At 44.7% G+C, this 26,858-nt stretch overlaps 1 protein-coding gene across 1 annotated transcript in view; it reads left to right on the top strand.

The window, feature by feature from the left end:
* The window catches only part of Ephb1 (Eph receptor B1), a 436,332-nt gene that overhangs the window by 290,797 nt on the left and 118,677 nt on the right, over nt 1-26,858 (top strand). The window contains 1 exon segment of the mRNA NM_001104528.1: nt 20,236-20,571. Within this exon segment, the coding sequence (NP_001097998.1) occupies nt 20,236-20,571 (336 nt within the window).

The following is a 26,858-nucleotide window of genomic DNA, read 5'->3' as shown; positions in this document are numbered from 1 at the left end:
AGATGCCAACAACCATATTTTTTTCCTGCCTCTACAGTACACTCAACACTGAAGATTTCTAGGGCCCTTAAAGGTCTGGGCATTTCTCCCCACCAACAAACAAGTAAGCCTGCATCAGTGGGAACCAACTACAGATTCTTTAATCAATCTGTGATCTCAAGCATCTACCCATCTACACACAGCCAATGCCTGGTCCTACAAGGCTACTCCTCAGCTTTGGATACTAATCAGAAACCCCTGGTGCTTGAGCCTGTGCTCCTGAACAGTCAATTATATAAATTGAGGTTCCCACAAACCCCAACTTTAATTTGACTAATGTACCCAAGCCGTTCACAAGACCGTGAAAGACAGCATTTGCAGCTCATCATAAAGAATTTCACAAAGGGGATGGGTACATGAATGCACAGATGAAGTGAAGCCTGGACCGAAAGAAGCCCATAGAGGTGCTAGAAGTTCTCTCAACCCAGTTGTTTGGGGATTTTATGGTTATGGAAATCTATTACCCACCCCTGATTGTTTACTTTCTTGGCCATTGGCGATCAATTTAATCATCAACCCCTTTCTCTTCCCCAAGATCAGGGGCTTAGAAAAATCTCCCCTCCTAATACTGCCTTAGTAATCAGTTCCCATCCTGAAACTTCTCGCATTTAGATGTCTGATAACTATGGGGATGCTAAGGACTTTAGGAGCTGTATACTAGAAAAGATGTAGAGAACAAAGACTAAACACATCTTCATAGCATCTGTTTTCTCCTGCTGTTCACCTGGTGCATTGCCCAGAGGCCCCAGAACCCTAGTAGTCCTGGAGTGTCTAAGATGCCCTTATCTTGAGAAGGTCTTGAGGAAGCACACAGACTAAGCCTTTACTCACTGTGTTTCAAAGGTGGACTTGGGTGCTTCATTGACATCTTGACCTTCTCCTGCCTTCTCCATGACTTGACCTCATTTCCTCACTGTCACCCATCTCCCGTTTCTTCTCATACTCTCATTCTATTCTCTGTGCCTCTCTAAGTTGTTATGAGGATTAAGAAAAATCATATTATAGCATCTTTGGCCCTGTGCCTGGTTCATAGTAAACTCTCCATCGACGTTAGAACTTGCTTTGGTTATATCCCTGGAAAGTGTGAAGAAGACAGTGCAGTTTCCAGCAAAAGAGGATGTTGGAGATCTGGAAGTAAAAATGATGTGTTTGGAGTGGGGGTGGTAGTGGCAAGTTTCGGTTCAGTCCTGAGAAGAACCCACTGGCCGCCCATAACCGTGACCTGAAGACCCCTGGTGACAAGGGAGCAGTTGACCTCCTATACTTAGGTGTGCTGTCGGGAGGGAAGGGCATAGGTAAAGCCCCCGAGTACCTGTGCAACTATGTCACTAAAGGCTGTTGGAGCCAGAAGTTCAGCAGGAGCGATGGCCCACAAAGCTGGATTTCAGTTCTTCTGTAAAGAGGAGGATCTCGTGTTACCTAGGCTGGCCTTGAACTCCCTATGTAGCTAAGGACGACCTTCAGTTCTCGGTCCTATCAGTCCTATTGCTGCTGCCTCCCAACTGCCGAGATTGCAGGTGTGAGCCACCCCACCTGCCTCCATCAAATGACAAGAGAAGGTCAAGATGGTAAGGGGACCACGGCAGAGGCAGCCAGAGGGAGCAGACGGGAAGAGAGGAGGAAGGGCACAGCCAAGCGAAACCAGGCATCGGGTTGCACAGCTTCATTTTAAATAATTTCTAGTTTACCAGGGGATGGAATGGAAAGGAGGAATTTATGAGGCAAACGAAAATAGATAATTATGCCTTATAAAATTGCTGTCTGTGAAAAACTGTGCAGAAGGACTGGTGTGAAAATAATTACCTTGTTACATTTCTGACCGCAAAAACCCTTTTTTCTGTCACCCACACGGGAGAAATTTTGATGGATCACAGAGGCAAGCCGGAGCTTGTCCTGCTCCTTTTACTCCTTCTTCAAGTGCATTGAGGTGTCCCTTGGCAGCTTTGGATGGAGAAATAGAATGAACAGGGGGCCTCAAGGTGACTCGGAAGAGAAGGTACAAGGGCGGCCAACCCTGTAAGTCTCCCTGGAGGCTGTCCCTGATCTACCTTTTGACCTGTAGAGAGGCAGGGAAGCTGAGTGGCAGGAGTTAGGGGCTGTGAGTCTGGCTCCCGTGCTGTGAGAATGAGGTAGGTTCTGGTGCCTTCTGGGATATGGCACTTCCTCATTGGAAAAATTAGCTAGGATAGAACTCACACCATAGGATGAAAACTCAGGTCTCACTTAGCTAGTGCCGCCCTCTTCAGGCGAGCTTGGGGCGGGGCTCTGAGAGCAATGCTGGGAAAACTCACAGGGAGGGTGGTGGCAATCTGCTGCTGCGTTCCCTCTTGAAGGGTTAAGAAGCACCCCTCACTCTTTTCTCTTGGTTTATGTTTTATCTTTTAAGGGGCTAGTGTGAGTGTGTGAGTGTGTGTGTGTGTGTGTGTGTGTGTATGTCTGTCTGAGTGAGTCTGCATATACCTTTGCCCACCTATGTGTGAGTATAAGTGTGCTTCTGTGTGTGTACTTTTTATGTGCCTGTGACTGGGCATATGTGTATCTGTGTGTGGGAGTGCATATACGTGGAGTGTGCCTGATTGTGTAATGGCCACACATGTGCAAATGTCTGTGTATACCTGTGTATATTCGTGGAGGGATATGCCTGTGTGAGTATGTGAATGTATATGTGTATGCTGTGTTTGAGTGTGCATGAAAGTATAACTTGTATGTAATATGTATGTGTATGCCTGTGTAAATGTGTGAATATATATGTGTGTGCTAATGAAAGTATGCCTGTTTGTTGATGAAAATATGTCTGTAAGTGTATGGTTGTGTGAGTTTGATTGTTTGAGTGTTCCTGTGTGAGAGTTTGTGTGAATGTGTGCATGAGTACCATATGTGCCTGTATACCTATGACTATATGTGTGTATGTGTGCGTGCATGCGTGTGTGTGTGTGTGTGACTATATGCAAGTGTGTATGCATGTGAATATGTGGAATACATGAATGTGTAGAAGGGTGAGGGCTGTGAGTATATGTGCCTATGTAATAGTTTAGAGTGTTGGGGAGGGGAGTGTGTGTGTGTGTGTGTGTGTGTGTGTGTGTGTGTGTGTGTGAAAGTGAAATTGCATGAGAGCACTTGAGTGTGTGAATAGACTTGTGTTGAGTGTATGTGAGTGAACCTGTGTGTAGGTATGAGTGTCTGTGTGGGAGCAGATTTGTCTGAGAGTGTGGGTGAATGTTTGAATGAGTCTGTGTGCTGGGGTAGTCCCAGGTCTCACTGGTCCTCAGAGTAACCAAACCTTCTCCGGCATGTCTTTTCATGCAGTGTTTACTGAGATGGTCAGAGAAGTGTGCAGTCCCACAATGCACAGCGTTAGCTGGGGATAAGAGTGAACCGCGGCAGAGAACAGGATGGGAAGTCTGGAGTACACGCGTCAGTAGAGCCTGGAGCATATATGGAGGGTTCAGAGGGTTGGTGACAGGCCTCACCCCTCAGGCCCCCAGCACACTGAGGCTGCCTACAGGGAGGGACTCTTGGAGCAGGTAGGCAGGAAAGCTCCCCGTGCTATCAAGACTCTTCACCTAGGACAGAGATATCAGTTGGGAACTTCTTGCTGTTTGGATGCTACGCGTTGGAGATGCTTTTAAATATTTCCGAAAGTCAACGTTTTCTCACGCATTTGTCTGTTAAGATAGGGTTGTCAGCAAACTCAGAGGAGGCTGTTCTCTTCAAAATTAGCTCACTTTTTGCTGACCAGAGCTTTAGTGAAGGGATCTCCATATGCCTCAGTGTGCTGCAAGAGAGAGAGAGAGGTTTGATGTCACACTGATGTAGGTTTTTGTGTTGTACATTTGAAAAATCATTTGGTTTTCAGTGTATGTGCATGTGCTTACATGCATATACATATGTATGTATGTTCACACGGAGGCCAGAGGTCAGCATAAGTATCTTCCACCTTAGGTTTTGAGATATGATTCACGGTACCTGGTGCTCACCCATTTGACTTGACTGGCTAGGGACTCACCGGTCTCCACCAGCACTGGTGTGCACTGCTGTGCCTGATTTTACAATGCATGCTGGGAAAATGAACTGAGTTCCTTTTGCTTGCACAGAAAACTCTTCACCCATGGAGCCATCTCTTAGCCTCCATTTTTGTCTCTGACTAGGAGACAGTCTGCTTTCTGTTTGTTTCTTGAGGAAAATCTAAGCAAAGGCCGTAAGCCATCAAGAGCCAGGGCAAGATGCTTTCTGAACCCCGGGTCTGACCTCACACCCAGCATCAGCTTGGTAGATGGTTTGTATATATGGATGCAGAAAGGAAAGAAGGTGGCTGCAAGCTGCAAGCTATTTATAACTGTCACTCTGTCTTGAGAAGGGTCAGCATCGCCAGTGTAAATGTGCTTTTACACTCCTATAGTCTGACATTTCTTTTCGCAGGGGCTTGTCCGCAGTGGGTCTAACCCTTAGGAAGCCCTGTACTGCTTGAACTTCTAAGCTAATTGCCAAACACTCTTTGCTGACCATGCCTCAGTGTTTTGTGGTCGGAGCACTCAGGGTAGCAGATTGCTAACATCTGGAACAGCAACAACAGGGCCTGCTTCCCAAACTTCTCCCTGTATGCTTTCTTCCTCTGGCAACCCTGAGAAAGGATTCTCCATCTTTCATTTTTTTTAAATATTTGTGTTGATGGGCAGCTCAGACATGGTGCTAGATGGCCTGTTCTGCCGCAAGCCCTCGTTACTCATCATTGAAAAAGATCACTCCACACTCCCAGGCCTTGGGTTGGAACCTCCTCTCACACTTTGACGTTGTGCTGACCTTTGGTTGATCACCGAGGACCAATGTTTATGTTTAGTGAATTCCATGTTTAAGGAAAATTTTTCCATAATCACCTCCACTAGCTAAATATTATTTTATCTAGTTCCTCACACAAAGCATTTCCTGCAATCCTCAAGTCCCTGTCACTCTTCTGACACCTAATGTCTCACGGCTTCTTTTTTTGTGATTGTTTTGTTGTTGTTTCATTTTGTTTTTTGTTTTTTGTTTTTTGTTTTTGTTTTTGTTTTTGTTTTTTTTGCTTTTTGTTTCAGTATTGTGTGAAGGTCAGAGGATAACTTCAGGCTTCTTCTTCTATCACCTCCCGTGTGTGTGTGTGTGTGTGTGTGTGTGTGTGTGTGTGTGTGTGATATATATGTTCTGTGCATATAAATGTGTGGGTATATGATGTGTTATATGTATGGTGGTTTGTGTCTATGTGATGTATGTATATGTGTGTGGTTTGTGTATATGTGATGTATATATGCTAGTGTTTTGTGCATATATATATACACTCACACACATATGTATATGTATGATATAGTATGTTGGGTGGTGGTTTGTATGTGTGCGGCATATGCACATGAGTGTGCGAGTGTGAATGCCTCTGCTTGTCTGTACAGTCTAGAGAAGGACAGACACTGGGTGTCATCCTCTGTCACTCTCTGCTTTATTGCCTTGAGATCCGGGACACTTGCTTTCCATCTAGCCTAACCAGCGAAGTGTTAGCATCCATTTTTCTCTGCCCTCACTCCTAAATGCTTGTTTATAAGCATGGACAACCCTACCTGGCTTTTTTATGTGGGTGCTGGTGATTCAAATTTAGGGGGTCCCAGTTATTTAACAAGCACTCTTACCACCGTGCTACATCCCCAACTTCTCCACCTTACTCTTGAGACAGGGTCTGGAGCGATGTAACTGTTTCAGGACACATGTATTTGGGTCCCTTCTGTAGTTACCTCTGTGGAAATCTATGTGGTCATCATGACCCGTTTCCAAAGGCCACAAGAGAAACAGAGCTAGCTGCCCGGGCTTATACTCTTCTGCCAAGCCTTACTCTTTCTTTGAGACTCAGGCACTGATTTAAGTGTAAAGTTCCAGAGATAGAAGGGGATTGGTGTAAAATTATCTAATTTCCCTTTCCCCCCGTTTTAAAAATCAGCCTAAAGCAGTCCTTCCTAGCAATTGTGGGCCCTTTCTTTACAAGAACGTTCCTCTGAAATCTTGGACAGTGGCTCTCATGGGACATTTTGGGTTCTATTCTCCAGAAGGATGAGGGAAGATTGTTGGGACTTGGTGACAGCTAAAACCAGGGGTTCTTAGATTTCTGCTTCACTTCATCCCAGAGGAGAGGACTGTCAGTCAAGAGTGCATCTCTGCATCTGTCCTGGGCCAGGCTCTGCATCCCTTGAGAAGAGGATGCTTCTCTTCTCACACGGAATATCCTGTAGCAGTTGCCCAGCCTACTCTAACCTTTCTGCTGGACTAGAAACTCTTGAGACACAGATCTCATTTTCTCTTACTCTGAATGTGATATGGTAAATGCTCATCCCCGCTTATTGGTAAGATTCCTGCTGTTGATGTGATGCAGACCACCACAGTTAACTCCAGATTCCATCTGCTTCCCTGGTTGAGAGGTCTTGGGTAGGCTACCCAACTGCTCAAGAGTTTTGTTCCTTTTTAAAAGTAATGAGCATATTTTTTTAAATCATGCTTACTAAAAGAATGCATGCAAGACACCTCTTTAGTGTTGGACATATTCCAAGTGCCCAGTCAATTGTCTTTGCTTTGTTTTTGATGAAAAATGAGAAGCGAGCTTTGAACCCCTACATTATGCAACACAAGACACAACAATAAGTGAATAGAGAGTACCAGGGGAAGTTTGGATCTAATGATTCAGGAGAGCCCTTCTAGCTTGGCTAGATGCTGATGTCATCTTGCCCTTCTGAATCTCCCTGAATCATCTTCATCTCCAGCTCTTTAAGGGGATCCCAGCTGACTTTTATAAGTACCGCACACTAACTGATTGTGCCACTGAAGCATCCCCCAGCTGACTTCTGAGATCCCCATGCAGGTTGGCTCAGTACAAGATTTTGGTTCAAATCAGCCAAAGGCCAAACCCGTGTTTCAGTGTGAAGTAGGAGACTGAGCTATTGCTGGGCCTGAGGCCAATGTCTACTGCTCGGAACTTTTCTGGGTCACCACTGCTACTCAGACTGGTATTGGTTCACTGTACCCTGTTGTTGACTGCTGCCCCTGCCAGGGATCCAGATTCAGAATCTACCCTTAATTCCGTTAGACTGGTTGTGTCCGCGTCTCAGACTCAAACTACCATCATTACTCGTCTCAAAGTCTATCCTAACATATGAACTTAAAATCCACTAGAATCAATGTATGCTGGGTATGCTCATCCCCCTGTGAGCGGATACAGGTCCATCCCGTTGTCTTGTTAACATAAACAGTGCTCCTGTGGCGCACGTGCACAAGCAAGCCTTAGGGAGCACATATTTACCTCAAGGCAGAATTGCTGGATTATAGGTACTTAGCAGGTCAGTGGATATGTTAGTGAGACTTTTAATCTGTGCCAGTTTAACTGACCTCCTTGTTGTTTTGTGGATATGTGAGTGGGTGTTGTTTAATATATCTGCTGGCCAGTTTATTCTGTCTGTGTATAGCCCTTGCTTTTTCTATTTTTAAGCTGACTCTTAAAAACCCACTAATTACTTGTGGCACCTTCCTCTCTAGTCTCCGCTTATCTGTAACTCTATTGTGGGGACATTTTCTGTCAGATCTAAGTATTTTTGAACTCAGATCTGACCATCTATTTCTTTCTGGCATTGGGGTTTTGCCTGATGACTTTGTGTCTGGCATAAAAATACTATCTGGGAAAGAACTGGAAGAGCTTGAAGGGGCTCGAGACCCCATATGTACAACAATGCCAAGCAACCAGAGCTTCCAGGGACTAAACCACTACCTAAAGACTATACATGGACTGACCCTGGACTCTGACCCCATAGGTAGCAATGAATATCCTAGTAAGAGCACCAGTGGAAGGGGAAGCCCTGGGTCCTGCTAAGACTGAACCCCCAGTGAACTAGATTGTTGGGGGGAGGGCGACAAGGGGGGAGGAGGATGGGGAGGGGAACACCCATCAAGAAGGGGAGGGGGGAGGGGGATATTTGCCCGGAAACCGGGAAAGGGAATAACACTCAAAATGTATATAAGAAATACTCAAGTTAATAAAAAAAATACTATCTGGGAAAGTGTCTGTGTTTAACTTATCCTTGTATTTGGAATTTATCCTTGTATAGTATGCAATATTGACATTTGTGTTTATATTATTAAAATGCAACAGGACATCAGCCCCAGCAGAACTGTATACATCTTAGTGAGGAACTCCCTTCACTATAGAGTGAACACACATGCCAAGGTGTCTGTACTCTTTGGCTTTGATTGCCTGGTCTGTTCAGATACCAGTTTTAAAGATGGTAGCCTTCTGACATATTTTAATGGCTGACGAACCAACCCTCTGAATAGCATTCATTTCTAAAACATCCTGTCACTTACTAAAAGATGTTCCCTTTGAAGATAGGCCTTAGAGCTAGTTGGGTACATTTCATTATGCAATCCTGTTTAATGGGAATTGCACTGGGTATACAGATCACTTGGAAGTGACTGTCTTCTCTATGATGTCGAGCCTTTTCATCTGAGGACATGGCAGTCAAGTTTCCTTTTATGCCCTTCAGTAAGGTTTTATGGTTGTATTATAAAGGCCTTGTGAGATTTGATCCTAGGTATTTTATTGGCTCTGCGACTTACTGTGAATAGATGCTTTTTTTCATTATTTTTTTAAAACAAGCAATCACGGGTAATAGATGCTTTGGTAACTTGGAGAGCAGTGAGCCTCCCTCTACTGGCAGAATCCAACAGAGGCTGACCGCCAGGGTGGGACAGAAGAGGGGCATTTGCCACCTGGGACACACTAACTTCTAAGATTACTTTCCACTCTAAGATCTAGAGTGTGAAGGAAGTGTCAGAATCAGGACTTGAATGCTCCATGGCTTCCTGAGATTCCTGCCTACAATTTTCCAATTCTTTATGGTTTTGTATGGGTTAGGTGGTAGCTAGACAAGTTCATTCACTGGAGCTGGGTCATCTACATAGTGAGTTTGAGGCCAGCCTGCACCCAATGAGATCTTGTTTCAAAATGAAATAGGTAAGACAGGACAGGACAGGACAGGACAGGACAGGACAGGACAGGACAGGACAGAACAGAATAGAATGAAATAACATATACTTTGGTCAGTTCACACTTTTGCTTCATTGGTGCCCTATCTCTGAGACTTCACAGTGCACTGGGTACCATGAAAGCCCTCGTTGGTTCTGTACTCTGGGAAAGTGCTTCTAGAGGAGCCAAGTTGCCATTCATTAATGATCCTATCATGTCATGGATCAGAGCTGTCGAGTCTTAAGATTCATAGTACCATTGCCATTGATCCAGTTTCCAAACCACTTTGGTCTCCACATTTGTACCAGCATAATGACAATCACTGAGCTCTGAATGGAGCCAGCTCATTTTAAAGCAATTGAGTAATTCCAAGGGGTTCAGGTCCCAAGTGCATCCGTTAGGAATGACAGACAGAAGGAGAGGTCCATGGAGATCTTACCCTAGTAAGATCCAGCTTCCTATAATCCAAGAAATGAAGTGTTTACAAAGTCTTCTGACAGTTCAAGACTCAGACAAGATAAACCTGCTGCTCCCCAGGATAGAGAACTCCTTGGAGCCTGCATCAAGCAGGGCATCGTCTAAGATGTTGTCTGCATAGCAGAAGACCATGAAGAAGAAGAAATAATGTTCCCTGACAGGACCTTGACCTAGCCTGCCTCAGTTTTCAAGGCATCTAGCAAAGGACTTCTGAAGCTCATGTCTTTTAAAAATGACCTGATATATCTCTCCCTTTGGATTGTCTTTGGGGATTCTGAGTGTTACAGCATCAAAGCTTCCCCTCTCTACCTCATCTGTGTTTACAGCACTTCCCTTGAATGGATAGTGAGAGAACACTCCTTTGAGGTCTGTTGTCCCCTGGCTAAAGGCCTTCATCAATCCTCCATAGGTTTCTGCAGCCCTCCAGTCACCCAGCTCAGACTTGAGGCTTGAGGGAGGAACTGTCTCTTTTCCCGGGGAAGTGGAACCCATCCCCCTCTTTCTGGCAATTAGCTCTACTAAAGTTGTCTGGAAAACAAGAACTTCTCTGTACAAACACTGGTACGTGGTGAGGTACGTGACACCAGGCTACTTGATGCTCCTGAAATCTCTCAGCAGGGTCTCTCATTGTTTTGACTAATCATTTCTTTCCTATTACTAACTGTTATGGTTAGGAGAATTGCCTGTGTATGGGTCCAGTATGTCAGACTCTCTAATGAGCAGTGTATGCAGACTTGTTCACATAACCCTGGAACCACAGTGGGTTCTCCTTCCTCTAAAGAGGAGGGACTGAGATGATTGTGAACAGGAGTTTCCAATCTGCTTGTGAGCTCTGTCCCCCATACTCCCCAGATGCTCCTGTATTTTATCTGTCCCTTGTATACTTAGGGACCAGGACTGTAGCCAAGTCTCTGTGCTGGCACCCCTCAAACAGCCTCATAACTTGACTCAAGTGGTTTTTTACCTCATATTTATGCTGAGGATAATAGTGCCTCCCTTCCAGGATGTTAGGAAGATCAATTTTGCTAAGTTGTGCACAAAATGCTAAATATTGTTCTTTATATAAAGTATTTATTGAGAGAAAATTCTGAGTTCAATACAGAACTTTACTGAGTGTTGACCAAAACCGTCTCTCTGTTCTTTTAACTAGTCTCTGTAGAAATCTATTCTAGGGAACAAACAATATTAGTGTTATATCAAATCAGTGCCAGGTGGAGAAATAACCAGTGGACAAGCAATTCTTCTCATCACCATGTAGCCACTCACTGGGAGGAAAGAGGGGCCAGTTATACATCCATGTAGCAGACCCACCTTGACCCTGACACATTTTTGATCACAGACAAGCCATATTGTCTCTCTGAGCCTCAAGTTTTTTTCATCATGAAGATAGGGATAGTAAACATTTGTGAATAAAAACTGGTGATAACATCTGTAGAAAGAATATTACAACAATTTGAGACTCTTTCTCTATTGGTCCTTTATCCTGGCCCAGGCCATTCTGTTCCTCATCTGGATGGCTCCTATGGTGTGCACACACACACACACACACACACACACACACACACACGCACGCACGCACGCGCACAGACGCATACGCACACGCACACACTGAGCAGGTCCTTCCTTATAACCTTCCTTAGAGTAAAATATTACTGAGAATAAAATCCCTGCCAGCTGTGCCCAGGATTTACATAATCTGGTTGTCTGCCTCTGCTGGTACCTTTCTCTCTCCATCCTTTATCCCTTTCTTTCCACTCAGTTGATTTTCTTATAGCAACATTTGCCCCCTTGATTTTTCTTAACACAGCCAACCACACTTTCTCCTCAGGATCATTTCAAGAACTGGCACTTGCCTGGGGAATATTCCCTCTACGGTCTAGTTAGTGGCTTCTGACTTACCCAAATCTAGTGTGTGTCCAAATGACCTTATCCAGGAGGAGGCTCTCTTCACTGTACTCCCCACCCCCCCAGCACACTGACTCCCTTCCTCCTGTTCTTCATTACTAGAGCATTGTCAGCAATGACATCACACATTTATCTACCCTTCAAAACACTGACTCCTCCACTAGAATATAAACTCCCTGAGAACAGAGTTCCACTTGTGTTGCTGCATTTGAAGCAATCATTACAACACAATGAATAAGATGGATAGCTGTCATTAGAGAAGCTGCTTGTTAGCTTGCCAACCCAATACAAGCTAAAGTCATCTGGGAAGAGGGAAACATGACTGAGAAAATGCCTTCATCAGAATGGCCTGCAGGCCAATGAATGGGGCATTTTCTTCATTGATGATTGGTGTTCAAGGGTCCAGCGTACTGTAGGTGGTGCTATCCATGGGCGGGTGGTCCTGGGATATATGAAAAAGGTCATTGAACATGAATCTGAAGATCAAACCATGAGCAGTGTTTCTCCGTAGTCCTTCAATCAGTTCCGACCTCCACCTTCTTGTCCTGCTTGAATTCCTGCCTTGGCCTCTGCTATAGTTGGGATTTATAAGTCAAATAAACTCTTTCTTCTCTTTTGGTCATGGTCTTTATTACAGCACTAGAAAGCAAAGCTGGAAAGAAACTATTGAAACTGACAGGTGTCCTTTCAATCCCTCACTTCTTTTAATAATAGAGGATAGAGTTTATTTAGGGCAAGGGGAGGGGTGTCAAGAGTGTAGAGAGGCAGAGAACAGCAGAGAGGGGAGGAAGGGAAGAAATGGGAAGGGAAGGGAAGGGAAGGGAAGAGAAGGGAAGGGAAGGGAAGGGAAGAGAAGAGAAGAGAAGAGAAGAGAAGAGAAGAGAAGAGAAGAGAAGAGGAGACTGTCCATGAGCAAGTGGAGAGAGGGAGGGAGGGACTGGGGAGAGAGCGGGAGCAGGAAGGGAGGAACAAGAACCTAATCCTTCCCTTACTGAAAGTCCCATAAAGCTCTTCTCATCACTTGCAATCTTTTGGTTTTACCTGTTTGATATATATGATTTGCTTTATTGTAATCTGAAGAAGCCAGACCTCCTATTGGCAGTGAGTTGGTCCGAGGTTTCATTTGAGGCTGATTCCAAAGGAGAAGAGATTGTCTCTGGGAGGGGTCATCTCACATGGATGTTAAGATCCTACATATTGATCCTAGGTTTCAATGCCCTCTCCTCCTTACTCCAGGGTACCAGCCAACATATTGAGGAGAGGATTCTCAAAGGATGTTCAGTATTGCAAAAAGGATGAACTCCAGTCATTTCGTGATGCAGACTTTTGGTACAACTCTACCTCTGGAAGGCCACCCCAGAGCTGCTTCTTCCTCTACACAGGCAGAGCACTGCATCTGGTGTTTAACACCCACAAATTTCAGGCATCCTTGGTCTGTTTTTTTTCCTGTGACCCGGGCTCTTCCGAGTTTCAGTTGTTGACAGGAAGTATCCGGCATCCTATAGTGACTCCCCTTTCTTTCCTCTTCATGTCCTTCTTCAGCATGTGCTCAATAACTCATTCTCAACTTCCCAATATGACCTCAACAGCCCCCTTCACTCTATGGACAAAACCTGATAACTTCTGCTGTCCTGGACCCCAGTTGTCACAGTGCCCAATACAGGCTCATTTGACACAACGGGACTCAATTACCTCTTCAAAGTCCTAAAGCCACACATTGCCGCTCCTCAGACTCTTTCTTAAAAGACATGTATGGTTCCTGCCTGAGCTCTTCTTAGACTTCTGTTCCTGGTGTGTTCACCATGGGAGAGGAGTCAGGGTCATCTTTGTGAGGAGGTCAGGGGAGAAAAGCTGAGCTCAGGTTGGAAAGTGTCACAGTGACACATGGCAGCTAGAATGAGTGAAGAAAGTGTTGGTCTTGTCTTGTTTCATCTCCTCTTGACTTTGCTTTAGAATAAGCGGTTACCAAAGAAGGAAACGCGAGGGAGTGTAGGACGGTGTGCATGTTTATTTGATGGCTGCCACACATCGCTGACAGTTGTGGGCACGTCCTCTGCCAGGTTATGTCACCTTCCAGCCAAGCTTGCTTTCATCCCTGTGCTCTGTACTTACTGCAAGGCATACCAATAAGGCTGATTACATTTTCGACATACTTTGCACCCATTGAAAATGTCTACCTCCGTATTTCCCATCTGCTACTGCCTCCCGGATGATACCGATTTTTCTATAGACACTCAAGGACCTTTCCACCTTCTCTCAGAAGCCTCCCAATCACTCAGTTGCAGCTCCTTTAATTAGCTCTGCCACGGTGAGTAATAAGGATGGAGATGCTCTGACAGAACCCTCATTTTGGAGGGCTAATGTTGGATCTACACTAAGTGCACCCAACGTATTCAGTACCCAGGTACTTGCACCTCACTCTCTCTCATCTTGACCCCAGTGTTATTTTCCCTTCCTCCTCTCCACTGCCTCTCACCCTTTAGTGTATACTTAGGCATGTAGTCATTTTATCCAACCTTGACTCCTTTCAGCCATGAGAACATTATAGTTTAGATTTTCTTGACTGACAGTGCTCAGGGGTCTTAAGCATTAAATGTCCCTTTGGCTCATTCCCAAACCCTACCTCAACCCTCTCTTCTAACGAGAAACTGAGGAGAGGACATAACTTCCTGCATGAATAAGAAGGGCTTTCCTTGTCTGTATGTCAAAGAGGACTATGAAGATCATCTTTCAGGAGACCAGGAAACATAGGTGAAAGTACAAGCAGAGACTACAGTGTCAAGATCTAGACTTTTCTGGATATGCACTCCCATGTTTAAGAGTACTCCTTCTTGGGTGTACTTTGTGGAGCCAAGTAACCTGGAATATACAGAGCTGGACAGAAGCAATCTCCAAAGTATTTCTCCCTAAGAAGAGACCCAACCTCAAGGACAGAACCTCTCCATCAAATCTGAAAATATGGGTCTATGTCATCCGCAGTGCGTTTCAACCCATTTCCTTTACTTTTAACTATGTGGACTCACAACTCCCACGTGTGGGGTTTCTGCACCTGAATTCCCCAACAAAACTCCAGCTCTTTAGGTCTAGTACAGTGCTTAGCATTGTCCTGGCAGCAGAGACTGTGCCCCTGGAGAGAATGGTTATATGGGATGAGTCTTAATTAGATGAATGGATCAGGCTTTCTGATAACCCAATAATGACACATGATAGCAACCCTAGCCACTGCTGTACTCAGTTCTTCCACATACCAGCCTCAGTGCCACAGTCACATCTCTCAGCTGAGAACATCAAGGCTTGTTTTTCATGACTGTCCAAGGTGCTCAGTACAAATGTCCAGGGGACTCATGGTCGGATTAAGAGGACTGGGAGCCCGCTCCCCGTGTGAATGGTTGTGTACCGAGTACACGCTCACTCTTCTGCAGGGAAACCCAGTTGCCTTAGCAGAGTCTACCAGGAGGCATGCATTGAGTGCTTGGGACCCTTTCTGGCCCGATGCAGGGAGTATCATTCTAGGCTGCATGTGGGATCTCTAGGACAGCCTCATCTCACTGCTTGCATCCCAAGGAAACCCCGTGGGGAGACGTGTAAGGATGCAGACCTACTACAGCAGTGTAGATTAGCGAGATCTGGCTTCTGCATTCCTTGTATGATCCTGGAATTCATTCCGAAGTTCTGAGACTAGGAGGTTATTAAGATTCCCGATAAAGGAACTGGCTTTTGGGGGTTTACCTGTCTTCAACACATTTTCCCTTTGATTACTCACACGTACTCTCATTTCCAGCCTGATGGTTACAAATAAACTCACTTGCTTTCTGCCACCCACATTGGCTTTTCATTCTTAAACAAATAAAGACCAAAATCACAATAAGAAGCTCGGAGATTTTTATCTGAAGATTACAACACTTTGGCTGGCCCAGTGACTCTAGCAGGATTCAGTTTAACTCTTTCGGGCCCCTGTGACACCTGCATTCCATGTGTCTGAGCCAACTCCTTGGGCACATCCTGTAAGACATTGGAGACCCAACTTCATAACTCAGGACGCACCATGCTCTCTTCTCATCCAAGTAGAAAAATCACAGCTCAACACTTTTCCTATTCTTTCCAATGACTGAATTCCCCTAGCCTTTTAAACAGAATATGTTCATCAGTAGTAACCGTGGCAACAGATCAGACAGGCTTCAGAAAGCCTATCTGTATGTAATTAAGAAAAACGAGGGAGCAGCCGTGAGAGCAGGGAACTCAGACGGGGAGACTCTGTTGCTGAGCCTGGCCGGGCAGTTGATGGGGGGATCTTGCTGATAGAGACAGCAGATTTTCTTCTTCTCTTTTGACTTCCCTTTCTGTTCCCCTTTATAAGATTTAGGTCTCCTTCCTGGGTATGTTCTGTCCTGGGAAGCTTAAATTCTGAGTAACTAGTCCTGGCAAAGAATAACACTCCCCTCCCCCCCCAATCCAGGAGAAACACCTAAACAGCTATCAAGTGGTCCTGGTAATTTCCTCCAGCAAGATTTTTTCCATGGGTCTAGATCTGCTCTGGCTGATCTTTTCATTCAGGCATGAGAACCTGGGCAGCCTGTCTTCAGGAATGTGCTTGTCTCCTTAAGATACCAGAGCTCAGACACCTGCCTTTGCTCTTCTTTTACCACCAAGCCCTGACAGCATTAGCTTGCCAGACCCCACCACAGAGCAGACCTCACCCTCATGGGAATAAGGGACACAGCTCAGCGTTGTCCTGGGGATCTGAGCCCCAGGCTGTTTCATCTCACAGGACTTATTCTTATCTGAAACCATCCCATTTATCCCCAGGTTTACTTCTAGACTGTCAGATTTCCCTCTCCAGAGATAAAGACCAGCTCCGTCAGAGCAGAAGTTGGCCTGCTTTGTTTCTTACTTTTCTCGGGCCTTCTAAGTGGCTGGAAGAGCCCAGAGACTTTTTTTGCTACAATAGTGAAAGAATGAATGGGTGAATGAATCATGAATGGTTTCCAGTCACTCTTGTGACCCAAACTTGATCCATCTCCATAAGAATGCACTCTGTGAAATAAAGGAGACATACTCCACTAGTGCAGGCTGGGGAAGGATTTACATCAGACATGGAAAGTTCCTGGATCTCCATGCTCCACTCTCAGGAAAGACCCTGGGTGTCTGGTAAAGGTTACTTAGAGAAAATAATCAGGTTTATTCAGTTCTGAACTCAATAACCATGGCTTCCTCCTGCTGTATTTGTGCCCCACTGGGATGATCACTGTGAAAAGCATATGTGACTCAGAATGGGGCAGTGAAAATTATTCCTAAATAAATGTGGGAAAAATCTTTCTTGAGAGTATCCTTTCTGAGCAGCTAGGAACAATGAGGAGTAGTGTCCACTAAGGTGAGTCTCCTGAGCTGCCCAAGATGAGGCAGGACTGTTCAAGCCAACCCTTCACCCCCTACTTTATGGCTATTTGTATGGGGATCTTGACTGCCTGAGGTCCTGTTGTCTGCCACAGAAAGGTATTTGTCTAGAGTAGAAGTTCTCAGGCTTCCTAATGCTGCAACCTTTTAATACAGTTCCGCAGGTTGTGGTGACCCCCCCCCACTATAAAATTATCCTGTTGTTAATTCATAGCTAATTTTGCTACTGTTATGAATTGGAGTGTAAATATCTGATATGCAGCTCCTGAGAACCAGTGCACTAGAAGGAAACTGGACAGGTGAGACCTTCAGTCAGTCACATAGAAAACAGAAAGGCAAACCAGATGAGAAGAGCGTGCATGGCTACTGGATACTTGGGAAAGCTAGATAAATTGCTATGTGGTCTTGGCTATTCCAGACAAGCCAGGAACCTTCTCATCAGGAGGCTGCAGTATGGTGAGGATGGTGCAGAGCAACTGTCATTGTGCCATGGTACAGTCTGGGTTAGGTGCTTTAAAAGAATCCATGAGAGACCAGGTAGGGACTGCATGATGGACAGACATTGCGAAGGTTTAAGGAAAAGACTCTGGGGCCCTACAGATGAGCTGGAGTAGATAGGAGGGGAGAGAACTCCCAGAACAAAGGATACCACATACCGTCTCAGGAGGGCAAAGAATTACAGGAAATTGTAGTAACATTCCAAAAGGCTCTTGTGAGAGGTGAGGGTAAATTTGTCTGAGGAGAAGGGATACTCAGAAGGCGGCCTCCAGGAATAGGCTTATGTGACATGGAAAGCAGAGTGACCATTTTGGGCAACTAGAAGGCAGTGTGCTTTGAGCGAGGAACACTATGACCCGGTGCGCATTTTAGACTTTACACTCTGGTAGAAGTAGATAAGAGAGGTGCAGAAGAAATGTTTGAGAATTGAGAAGCCCTTGCAGTGAGCCAGGTAAAGTGATAAGGCCTGGAGCCATTCTGAAGCTATGGGGAGACAGAGAATAGAAATAAGGAAGTGGCCCTCCTTGACTGACTCCAATAAGGGAGAACTCCAAAGATGTGATTCCTAGGGCTTGGCTGGTGACTAATCAGCATGTCAGGGAACACTAGGGCTGAGTTGTAGTCCCAGAATTTGTTAAGCAAAGGACAAAGGGAGCTCAGTCATAGGAGGGATAGAGAAGTAGCGGGAGAGCAGGTGACTGAGTTCAGAAAAAGAGGTGCACTTTGGGAAAGCTTGGCTAGAGCAATATGGAGTGATAACAGGGTATAGGGTTTGGCTTGCAAATAATGAAGACATCCAGAAGGTAGAGTTAGAAGACAGGATGAAGCTAAAGTTCAAACAGAAGCACTATCTCTAGATGAGAGTGATTCTAAAAAGTGTGAAGGCTAGTTGCTCTCTTGATCAAGCCTTGGCCTTTTTACCTGAGGCTGCTTTCTGGAAGATAGCCTTAGAACGCCCCTGGGATGCTCCAGCATATCATCTTTTTAAAAGATTTACTCTACCCTTAGCACAGAGCACCCATTCACAGGTTGTATTTATCAAGAGTGAGAGAGTGGCTTGTTGTGGCTGAGGCAAGTCTGCTTGCTCTAAAAGTGGGGCAAGCAATAGTGGCATTGATCGATGGGAGCTTGTGGGCTGAGTCTCCCTGGCCTGAAGCAAACAAAGATGTTCAAGGCGTGCATGGAACAGAATGGGCTTTAACAGATCGTATACTGCAGCAAGGCTGCACTGGCTCAGTAAGAGCACATCTGAGAGAGGACCGGCTGATCTACCTGTTCTAGCTGTGGGCTGGCTCATAGAGAATGGATGTATATCCCTGGAGAGATGGGTGGAGAATTCTTGAACACCATTTGCAAGGCTTCAGTAAAAAGGTTTCATGAATTCCACCCTGTCACAAATGTGCATGAACTCCATGCTTTAGCTCAGGCCTAATGGGCTTTATATAGTACAGTACTGATTTTCTTTCATGTTTTAATAGAATCTGGTTTAATATTTGCTTTCTGCTCTAGCTGCTTGCTGTTGACTGATTCAACACAGAATCCTTCCCTAGTGCTCTCCGACCTTGTTGTTATTCCCTCATTTTGTGTGTTGGCAATTGATTCCTGTCTCTAGCATGAGCCACTCTACACATGTCTTCGTTCAGCTGGTGATGGTCACGCGTGTGGATTCAGAATGCATTACTGTTAGGTGCGGCTGCTGCAGCCGACCTGCTCTTCAGAAGGGGGGCTTCCGGGCAGTATTCATTTCCATCCGTTAGACATTGAGAATGTGCAAAGCTCAGGCTTGGGAACTTGAGGCTATGATCAATCCTGTTGGTGAGAAGGAGGTTCTGTAAAATAATCCAAAAATGCTGGCACTTTGACCATTAATTCAGCAACATTTTGCTTTCTCACAAGGCACAGGTTTTTCAGAGTTATATAGCAAGGCATTTCCGTGTTTTGAATCATGAATAGCCATGGTCAGCCCACTGAGGCTGCTTGGTTTGGGGGAATCTGGTGCTAAGAGCATGGCTCTGCTTAGTAACATGATCTTTGAAAATAGGCAGGTCTGGGCCTCCACTCTGACTTCGGTTCCTGTAGACCACATAGCCAATGGCTAACTTCTCTGTCAGCGTTAGTTTCCCTCAGCATTTGAGATGATGATTGCATCATCCTGGTAGGTTCCTTGGAGAGAGAGGCAGGTAATAAAGTAGCATGTGTAAAGCAGCTAGCTAACTGCTCCAAAACACACCTTATGCTTTCTTCGGTCATTGGGTCAAAGATGGCGGCTCTATGAACCTCTCCTACCCAGGGATCCCTCTTGTCCACGGTGACCAATTTGGTGCAGTGTGACTACTCATCTCTGTAGCTGCCCTGGCAGTCTGTCATATAGAGAAACTGTCCCGAACCACATACATATGAGTACTAAGATGTATGGAATTTTGTATAGGATTCCATGATTTGGGAATTTGGAATTTGGGGAAATTAATTTGAGGAATTTAATCCTTTATCATTAAACTCTATCCCAAAGAAGAAAAGGTAAGAAATTCAGTAGCTATCTTAGATATACACATTAACCATAAATGTTCATGGAAGCCGGGGCTTGGTCCTAAGAGCAAGAGTACCTGAACTCACATGTCTAAATATTTCCCTCCTTTGGCATGCCCAATCCAAACAAAGCAAGTCTGAGTAGGAATAAAGGGAAGGGGAGTTGGGTACAGGTTGCTATCTTGTTCTACCTTGTATTACCTCCATGATGAATTTGAACATGGGACATTATGCTTGAGGAACAGAGTATGTGTGTTGAGGTTGAGTAGGCACCTAGGTTGAGAAGGTAGTAGGTTGAGAAGGTAGCCTAGAAAGTTGCTGATCAAGAAGCTCTCTCAGACTCACTGGACTGTATTTTTGTCTCTCTGCAGGTGTCCCATCAGGCCCTCGAAATGTCATCTCCATTGTGAATGAGACATCTATCATTCTAGAGTGGCACCCTCCAAGAGAGACCGGTGGGCGAGATGATGTGACCTACAACATCATCTGCAAGAAGTGCAGAGCAGACCGCCGGAGTTGCTCCCGCTGCGATGACAATGTGGAGTTTGTACCCAGACAGCTGGGCTTGACTGAGTGTCGTGTCTCTATCAGTAGCCTATGGGCCCACACCCCATACACTTTTGATATCCAGGCCATCAATGGAGTCTCTAGCAAGAGTCCCTTCCCCCCACAGCATGTCTCTGTCAACATCACCACAAACCAAGCTGGTGAGTCTGGAGGTTTTTATGTGTCTGTCTGTATCTGTGGCTGGCTTTTCATCCATCTCTATGTAAGGTCATAGCCAAAGCCACACCCATCCTGCGGACCTGCCTTTAGGCCTTCTTATAGGAGTAAAGGTGTCAGATGATGGATGGTTATGGCTGCTAAGGAAACTTATGTCATCTTTCAATTTTGTAAGCGAGCTGGAAACTAGGGGAGTTCTTATGTCCAGCATCAAAGCAATATGTGTATCTAAGCTGGAGCAGGAACTGGTACTCTGCATCCAGACAGGCTTCCATAAGTGCGCCTCGAGAAATGGACCACGGGATGCTGATTAGATAGATAGGTGTGTAGATACATGGGTGGAAAGAGAATGAATGGATGGGTGAGTTAAATGCATGAACAGATAAAAAGATGGGGGGGTGGGTAGAGAGAGGGATGAGCGGTGGAAGTGTTACAAATCTTTGAGAACAAGAATACCAATGGTGATTTCATAGAAAACCCAATGAAACAAATTTCATTTTCAATTAAGCTCTGTTTCTCAAGATTTTAGCCTTCCCAGATGCATGGTGCAGTGCCACAGAGTCCTAGGACAGACAATAATGGAAGACACCTAGGACCCTGAGTATCTCTGCTGTGTGCATAGATCAGAACACACCTTTCTGTCTCTGTGTTCATTTCTCACACTTCCCAGCTCTCCCCATTACTGCCTTTTATACCTCTCCGAGCAATCCATTTTCTTTTATATCCGTTTAACCAGTCCATTCACGCACGAACTCATTTATTTACTCATTCATTATTAAGAGACAGTTATTTAGTAGCCACTCTATACCAGGCTGTGGATTGGATGCTACGAGATATACAGTGATACTTGGCTACAATTGTTCCTCCCATGAAACTCATTAATGGAAGCATCTACAAGGCACAGACCTAAAGCACAGAATTGCAAGGTGCTGAGCTCTAAGCATAGTGTGCTGTACACTGGCAGTAAATAATAAGTAATTAAAGAGAAAGATACACTTTTCTTCTGTGTGAGTGGGAAAGACTCAGAGGGAGGAAATGCCACTTCCACAGGTGATGAGAGTCACCAGAGTGGACTGCGATCTTATTTGTAATTATAGGTCTTTTAATAAAATATCCTATTAGGATGACTCGTTAACAGAGTAGCAGAAACTGAGTATCTTCCTTTGCTTGCTTTCCTGTTCTGTTTCCCCCTCTCGACCTTTTTCTTACTCTATTCTTTCCTACTCTAAACATTCCATCCTTAGACTTGTTCCGCCTCTTTTAATATCAGGCATTTTTGATGGCAGATGATTCTTGGGTTAAAGCTGTCAGAACTGAGAAGGAAAAAAAAAGTGTTATGGGAAAGTGTGTCTGTCCAGATGGCTGTGCTGTCACTGTGTGTGTGTGTGTGTGTGTGTGTGTGTGTGTGTGTGTGTGTGTGTGTGCGCGCGCGTGTGTGCACACGTCTGTGTGTGTTCATGTGGTGTGTTTGTATGTATGTGCCTGGTCACGTGTTTACATGCATCCTTGTATAGTGAGAAAATAAGAGTGGAAGTGTAGAAGCCTCCAGCTGGTGACCACAGCCTGGTGCCATGGAGATAAAGGTTGTGAAGCGTCTGTCTAACCCAAAGAAAATGGAATGGCAATTTTTGCATTCTGTTGAGCATGTAACACGGGCAGTCTTTGTTAGCAAGTGTTTCCCTTGGAGAGTTAAGGCAGAAAACTGGCTGAAATATTTTAGTGTCCCAGCTTCTGGGAATAACAATTCTGCCAGGCTGTCATGTTACTCTGGGCTTGGCTGTCTTTCCTCCCTCTCTAAGCGTGTGCGAATAAACCTGCCACTTATATCAGTTTGCTTTCATTTCTTCCCCTCCCTTCCCTTACTCTGCTATTCCCGAACCTGCCCATCTGCTTGTCTTGCCATCTGCACCTTCCAGGGCTTCAGTGAGCAGAGGGACCAGGGCTCCCTCAAAGCGGCCCTGTATTCCCAACATTCAAAATATTTATTTTTACCCCCACTCGTTTGCACCTGTGCAAACACATTTCTCACGCCCTTTGTTCTCTAACAGATCCTTTATCCCTACCCTTCCCCTGTTTTATACTCCATGATAACCTTCCAATGTATAATTCTTTGATAATTCGGAAGCTTTGATATCACAACGTTTATCATCAGCCGGAGAGCAATACAATAGCTTCTTGGTAGTCTTTCTTATAAAATAAATATCAAGTTGGCTAGTGGTACCTAATCTGTGGTCTGTGGAACATTGAATAACAGTGTCTATATCACTAAGTTAGTGATTACATACACGAGTACACATCATCGTCAGCCAACAACATTGCTTTTTGTTTTGTTTTGTTATTTTTTAATATGGGAATGACAAAAAACAAACAAACACACAAAACACTTGAGCCCATGCCTCTGTAAAAACAATTTAGAAATTCGAACAAAAGCTATGTATTTTAGCATAGTTAGGAAACTAAACAGTAGGCATTCTGAAAAGTCAATGTCAGGAATGAAGTGTGTAGACCAGTGTGTAACCAAAAGTCATGGCATGTCTACATTTCTCAGGGCATCATTGAGCTCATCCAGTGTTAGCCTTCCTCCCCTGACTTCACAGTGTCATTCATGTGTCTGTGGCCACCCCTGTCCTAAGCAGATGACAGGCCAAAACTCTGACCAAGAGAAGTCCTGAAATCAATCACTAAGTTAATCTATAAGTATTACCTGAATCAGCAATTACTTGAACTGTTGACTCTTTGTCTACTATTGGCTGAGTTCTCATGGAGAAACAAAGTAAAGGTTACCATGGACACCCCATGTGTGTATTTTTTCACATTCACAAAGAATTGAGGAATGTATAGCCCCATTTAATCCTCATAATTACCCAATAATGATCCGTCTTTCAGATAAGGAAGTAGAGCATTTTTGGGATTTGGAAAATTAAAGATAGAATAAGGCACATAGAGACGTACCAAGATCTTACCTCTTGGTTTCAACTTTCCTACATCTTATCCTAAAAGGTTCCTCTGGTCTTCCCATTTCATAACAGTAGACTTTTGTGGTTTCCAAGGGATGAAATTATGCAGTCATCCTATGTACCGTTGAGCATGGGACCTATATTTCTTCACGTAGACATGGGACCAACCACAATTCAGAGTCTTTGTCTTCCATTAAACCCTAGTCATGACATTCCAGGCCCTTGTTTCCCTTGACTAAGATCATGAGATGACTGTCACCCAGGATGCAGTCAGAGGCAAACATGTTCTGCTACCTGTGAGCCCCTTTGTGGTCCACCCTTAGCAAGCTCTTTGCAGAGGTGTGACTCAGAGGAAGAAACCGGGTTTGGAGTGTGTTTGAATTTTCTCAACATCTATCCACCAGAAAATAATGTTCATGAATTTCAAACTCAGGTTTGTGACCATTTTATCCTCAAACCTATCAAAAATCACATTATGGTGGGACACATAACCTATAAACTCTCTCTAAGCTATTGCCATGTGACTGAGCCACTTTAGCTGTCAAAAAATGTCCATCATCTTTGGTCAGGGTTGGTCATGAATTATGCAAGCTCAGATTTACGTGAGGTCTGGAGGGATGTACCCCTCTCACTGAATATAGCTGCAGTGACTGTAAAGCAGACTGGGGCAGGCAAAACTCTCTCTGTTCTCATGGCCAAACAATCTGCAGTGAGGCTGTTATCACCACAAGCCCCCACAGTCACTTTCTGGCCCCTGGCCTCAGATTATTCTTATGGCTGGATCATCTGTCTGCCATTGAGAATTAAGTGAATCCTAAACTCCAAGTCTCCTCCTATTGGCTAGACTCAGAGCATCAGAATCAGGGAAAGAAGTCTCAGAGATCTTGGAAGTGGGGAGATGACTCTCACCAAGGCCTGATTTGAGATTGTCCAAGCTTGAGGAAACAAACTCTAAAGCCTGAAGGTCAGAGAATAGAGGTGAGAAACCAGTTGGGGTAGGTGAAGGGCAGTAGGGACTGGTGGAGACTTCAGGGAACTACAGGACACAGATGATAAAGCCAGCACCCTGTCCAGCAAGTGCTGACTTTTCTGTCCCTGTCTGAGCCCAAAATATGGATCTAAAATGTTTACAACTGATTAGAAAGCAAATCCAATTCTGGATTTGGTCCTGTTGGCTATGGCTAGAATCCTCTCATTCTGAAGGCAAATCTGATTTACCCAAGCCTTAACATGAGCTATGTTGTTGAGTCCCATTTCACTTGGGGCAAGCATCTTCCTCACCTTCTGGGTTCATGGTTGGGAGGGGGTGTGTCCCGGATTGGATTCCCTCTGTGCTCCTCACATGATTCATGCAAATTCATTTAACTGTCAACACCCCTCAGTTCTCACCTGTGAAATGAGAACCAGGATAACCTGCTTCCTAGTGCTGTAGTGACAAACAAATGAGACAGAAGACAGAAACCCACTCTAAGTCCCTCTGTGGGCTAGGAGATTAGCATCATTTCTAGGAATATATCCTGATCAAACTGCTGCTTTCTGAGGCTTCTGAGTTTCTTTGTTTGGGATTGATGCTACCTGTATCCTTTTGTCCATGGTGCCTTGATTGAAATAAGCATCAGAAAGGAAGGGACCAAGTCTACATCAGTAAACTGATAATGGGATGGCGGGGGTGCTCATCAGTGTCCAGTACCCAGCTCAGGACGGACCGGCCTCTCAGAGGCACCCTCCACCTTGTTTTTTAAAACGTGCATATGGAGAAGAGACACTGCCTCCCTTACTCAGATGATTCTATCAGCTGGGCTTGTAGGTGACATGTCTGTTGCATACAATTCATGTATGGTCTGCCGAGACCCTGTATGTGAAATTCCATCCGCCCCGTCCACAACACAGACACCATCTATTATTTAGAGCTGGGTGAAATAACTGCTGTTTCTGGTAATGGCCATAAGCCCCTACAGTCTGTCCATTTTCAAGGAATTTTTGAAGTTCTTGGGCAATTAAAATCACTCAGAAGCACCACTTTTCCTACAAAAGAATTACCTAGAACATCAATGCCTCTGAATCCATCACCCAATTTGCATTATTCCTTGGTTAAATATAGTATTTGCATGCATAAAGAATAATCTTTGAATATGAAAAGGAATTTATGATATTGCAATATATCGAGCTCTTTGGAGGAAAGATATTATGTAAATCTCAAAATTAAATATTAAAACAATATTACACGCTGCCTGTGAAAATGTAGAGTGCTAAGATCCCATATGCTGGAACCGGTTCATTTTTAAAGGCTGGCCTCATTGGAAAAGAGCGGATGAGAATTGCTCTAGAGTAGAGAAAAGATTGAGTCAGGGCTTTAAAAACACTGGAATGACTTTAAAGAAAACCTGGAAAGAAGTAAATAAAGGAAAAGTTTTTTTTTTTAACTTAACCGAAATGAAATTTTCACTGTTCTTAATTCAATTTCGTAGTTCATTTTATTGCAGGTTTTTTGTGTTGCTGACTCCAGGAAGGTTCAGATTGTTTCGTAAGCCCTGCCGTTGAGTAAAAACTTGCAGGTGGCCTGAGAAAGATGGTGACCTCAGAAAGGCCATTTGCAGACACTGGCATTATTCTTGGGGGAGGGGGCTGAGGTCAGCAGGCAGCAGTGCCGTTGACCCAGGTTGTGGGTGTCCACCCTCTGCAGCTTTGGGGTAGTCTCACCTACTACCAGCTTCCTTGGAAAACAGCCACAGAGTACCAGGCACCGTGAGCTTTGGCAAATATGCACTAGAGAGCTTTAGTCCCCACAGATAGCAATTCATAGATGTGTTAAGCTGGAGTGGGGGAGGGGGAGAAACTGGATGTGTGTCCTGGAAGTCCAGATCATCCAAACGACCAGGTATCTTCCTCTACTGTGGCACCTAAAAGGATTTAGAGAATTGATGCTTAGGGTATTGCTGTGAGAGATGGACAGAAGGACAGGAGATTCAGCATGCTGTACAAGGGGGCTGGTTGGTCTATTTGAACGTGTATGTGACCTTTGGAAATACAATCACTTAGCACAGTCTTTGTGACAGTTACCTGGTGTTGGCTCAATGCTCACCCAAGTCTTACCCATTCCCCATTATTCAGTTTCTCAGCAAATACACTGATACCCTCTGTCAATCATACATTGCCCACCCACGAGGATCATAGCAAGAAAGTAAACAGGCAAAGATACATGTCTTCATGGAGCTTGAAGGAGTCCACATCACAGTCTGAGAGGCCCAGGACAGCCACAAGTAGATTGGTGATTCTGCCATAGCTTGAGGGTTTGAGTCCTTCAACTGGGCTCT

The sequence above is a fragment of the Rattus norvegicus genome, chromosome 8 (assembly GCF_021556685.1).
Source record: "Rattus norvegicus strain SHRSP/BbbUtx chromosome 8, alternate assembly SHRSP_T2T, whole genome shotgun sequence".
Lineage (NCBI taxonomy): Eukaryota > Metazoa > Chordata > Mammalia > Rodentia > Muridae > Rattus > Rattus norvegicus.
The sequence above is the reverse complement of the archived record's forward strand: the minus strand, read 5'-3'. Positions and strand labels throughout refer to the sequence as shown.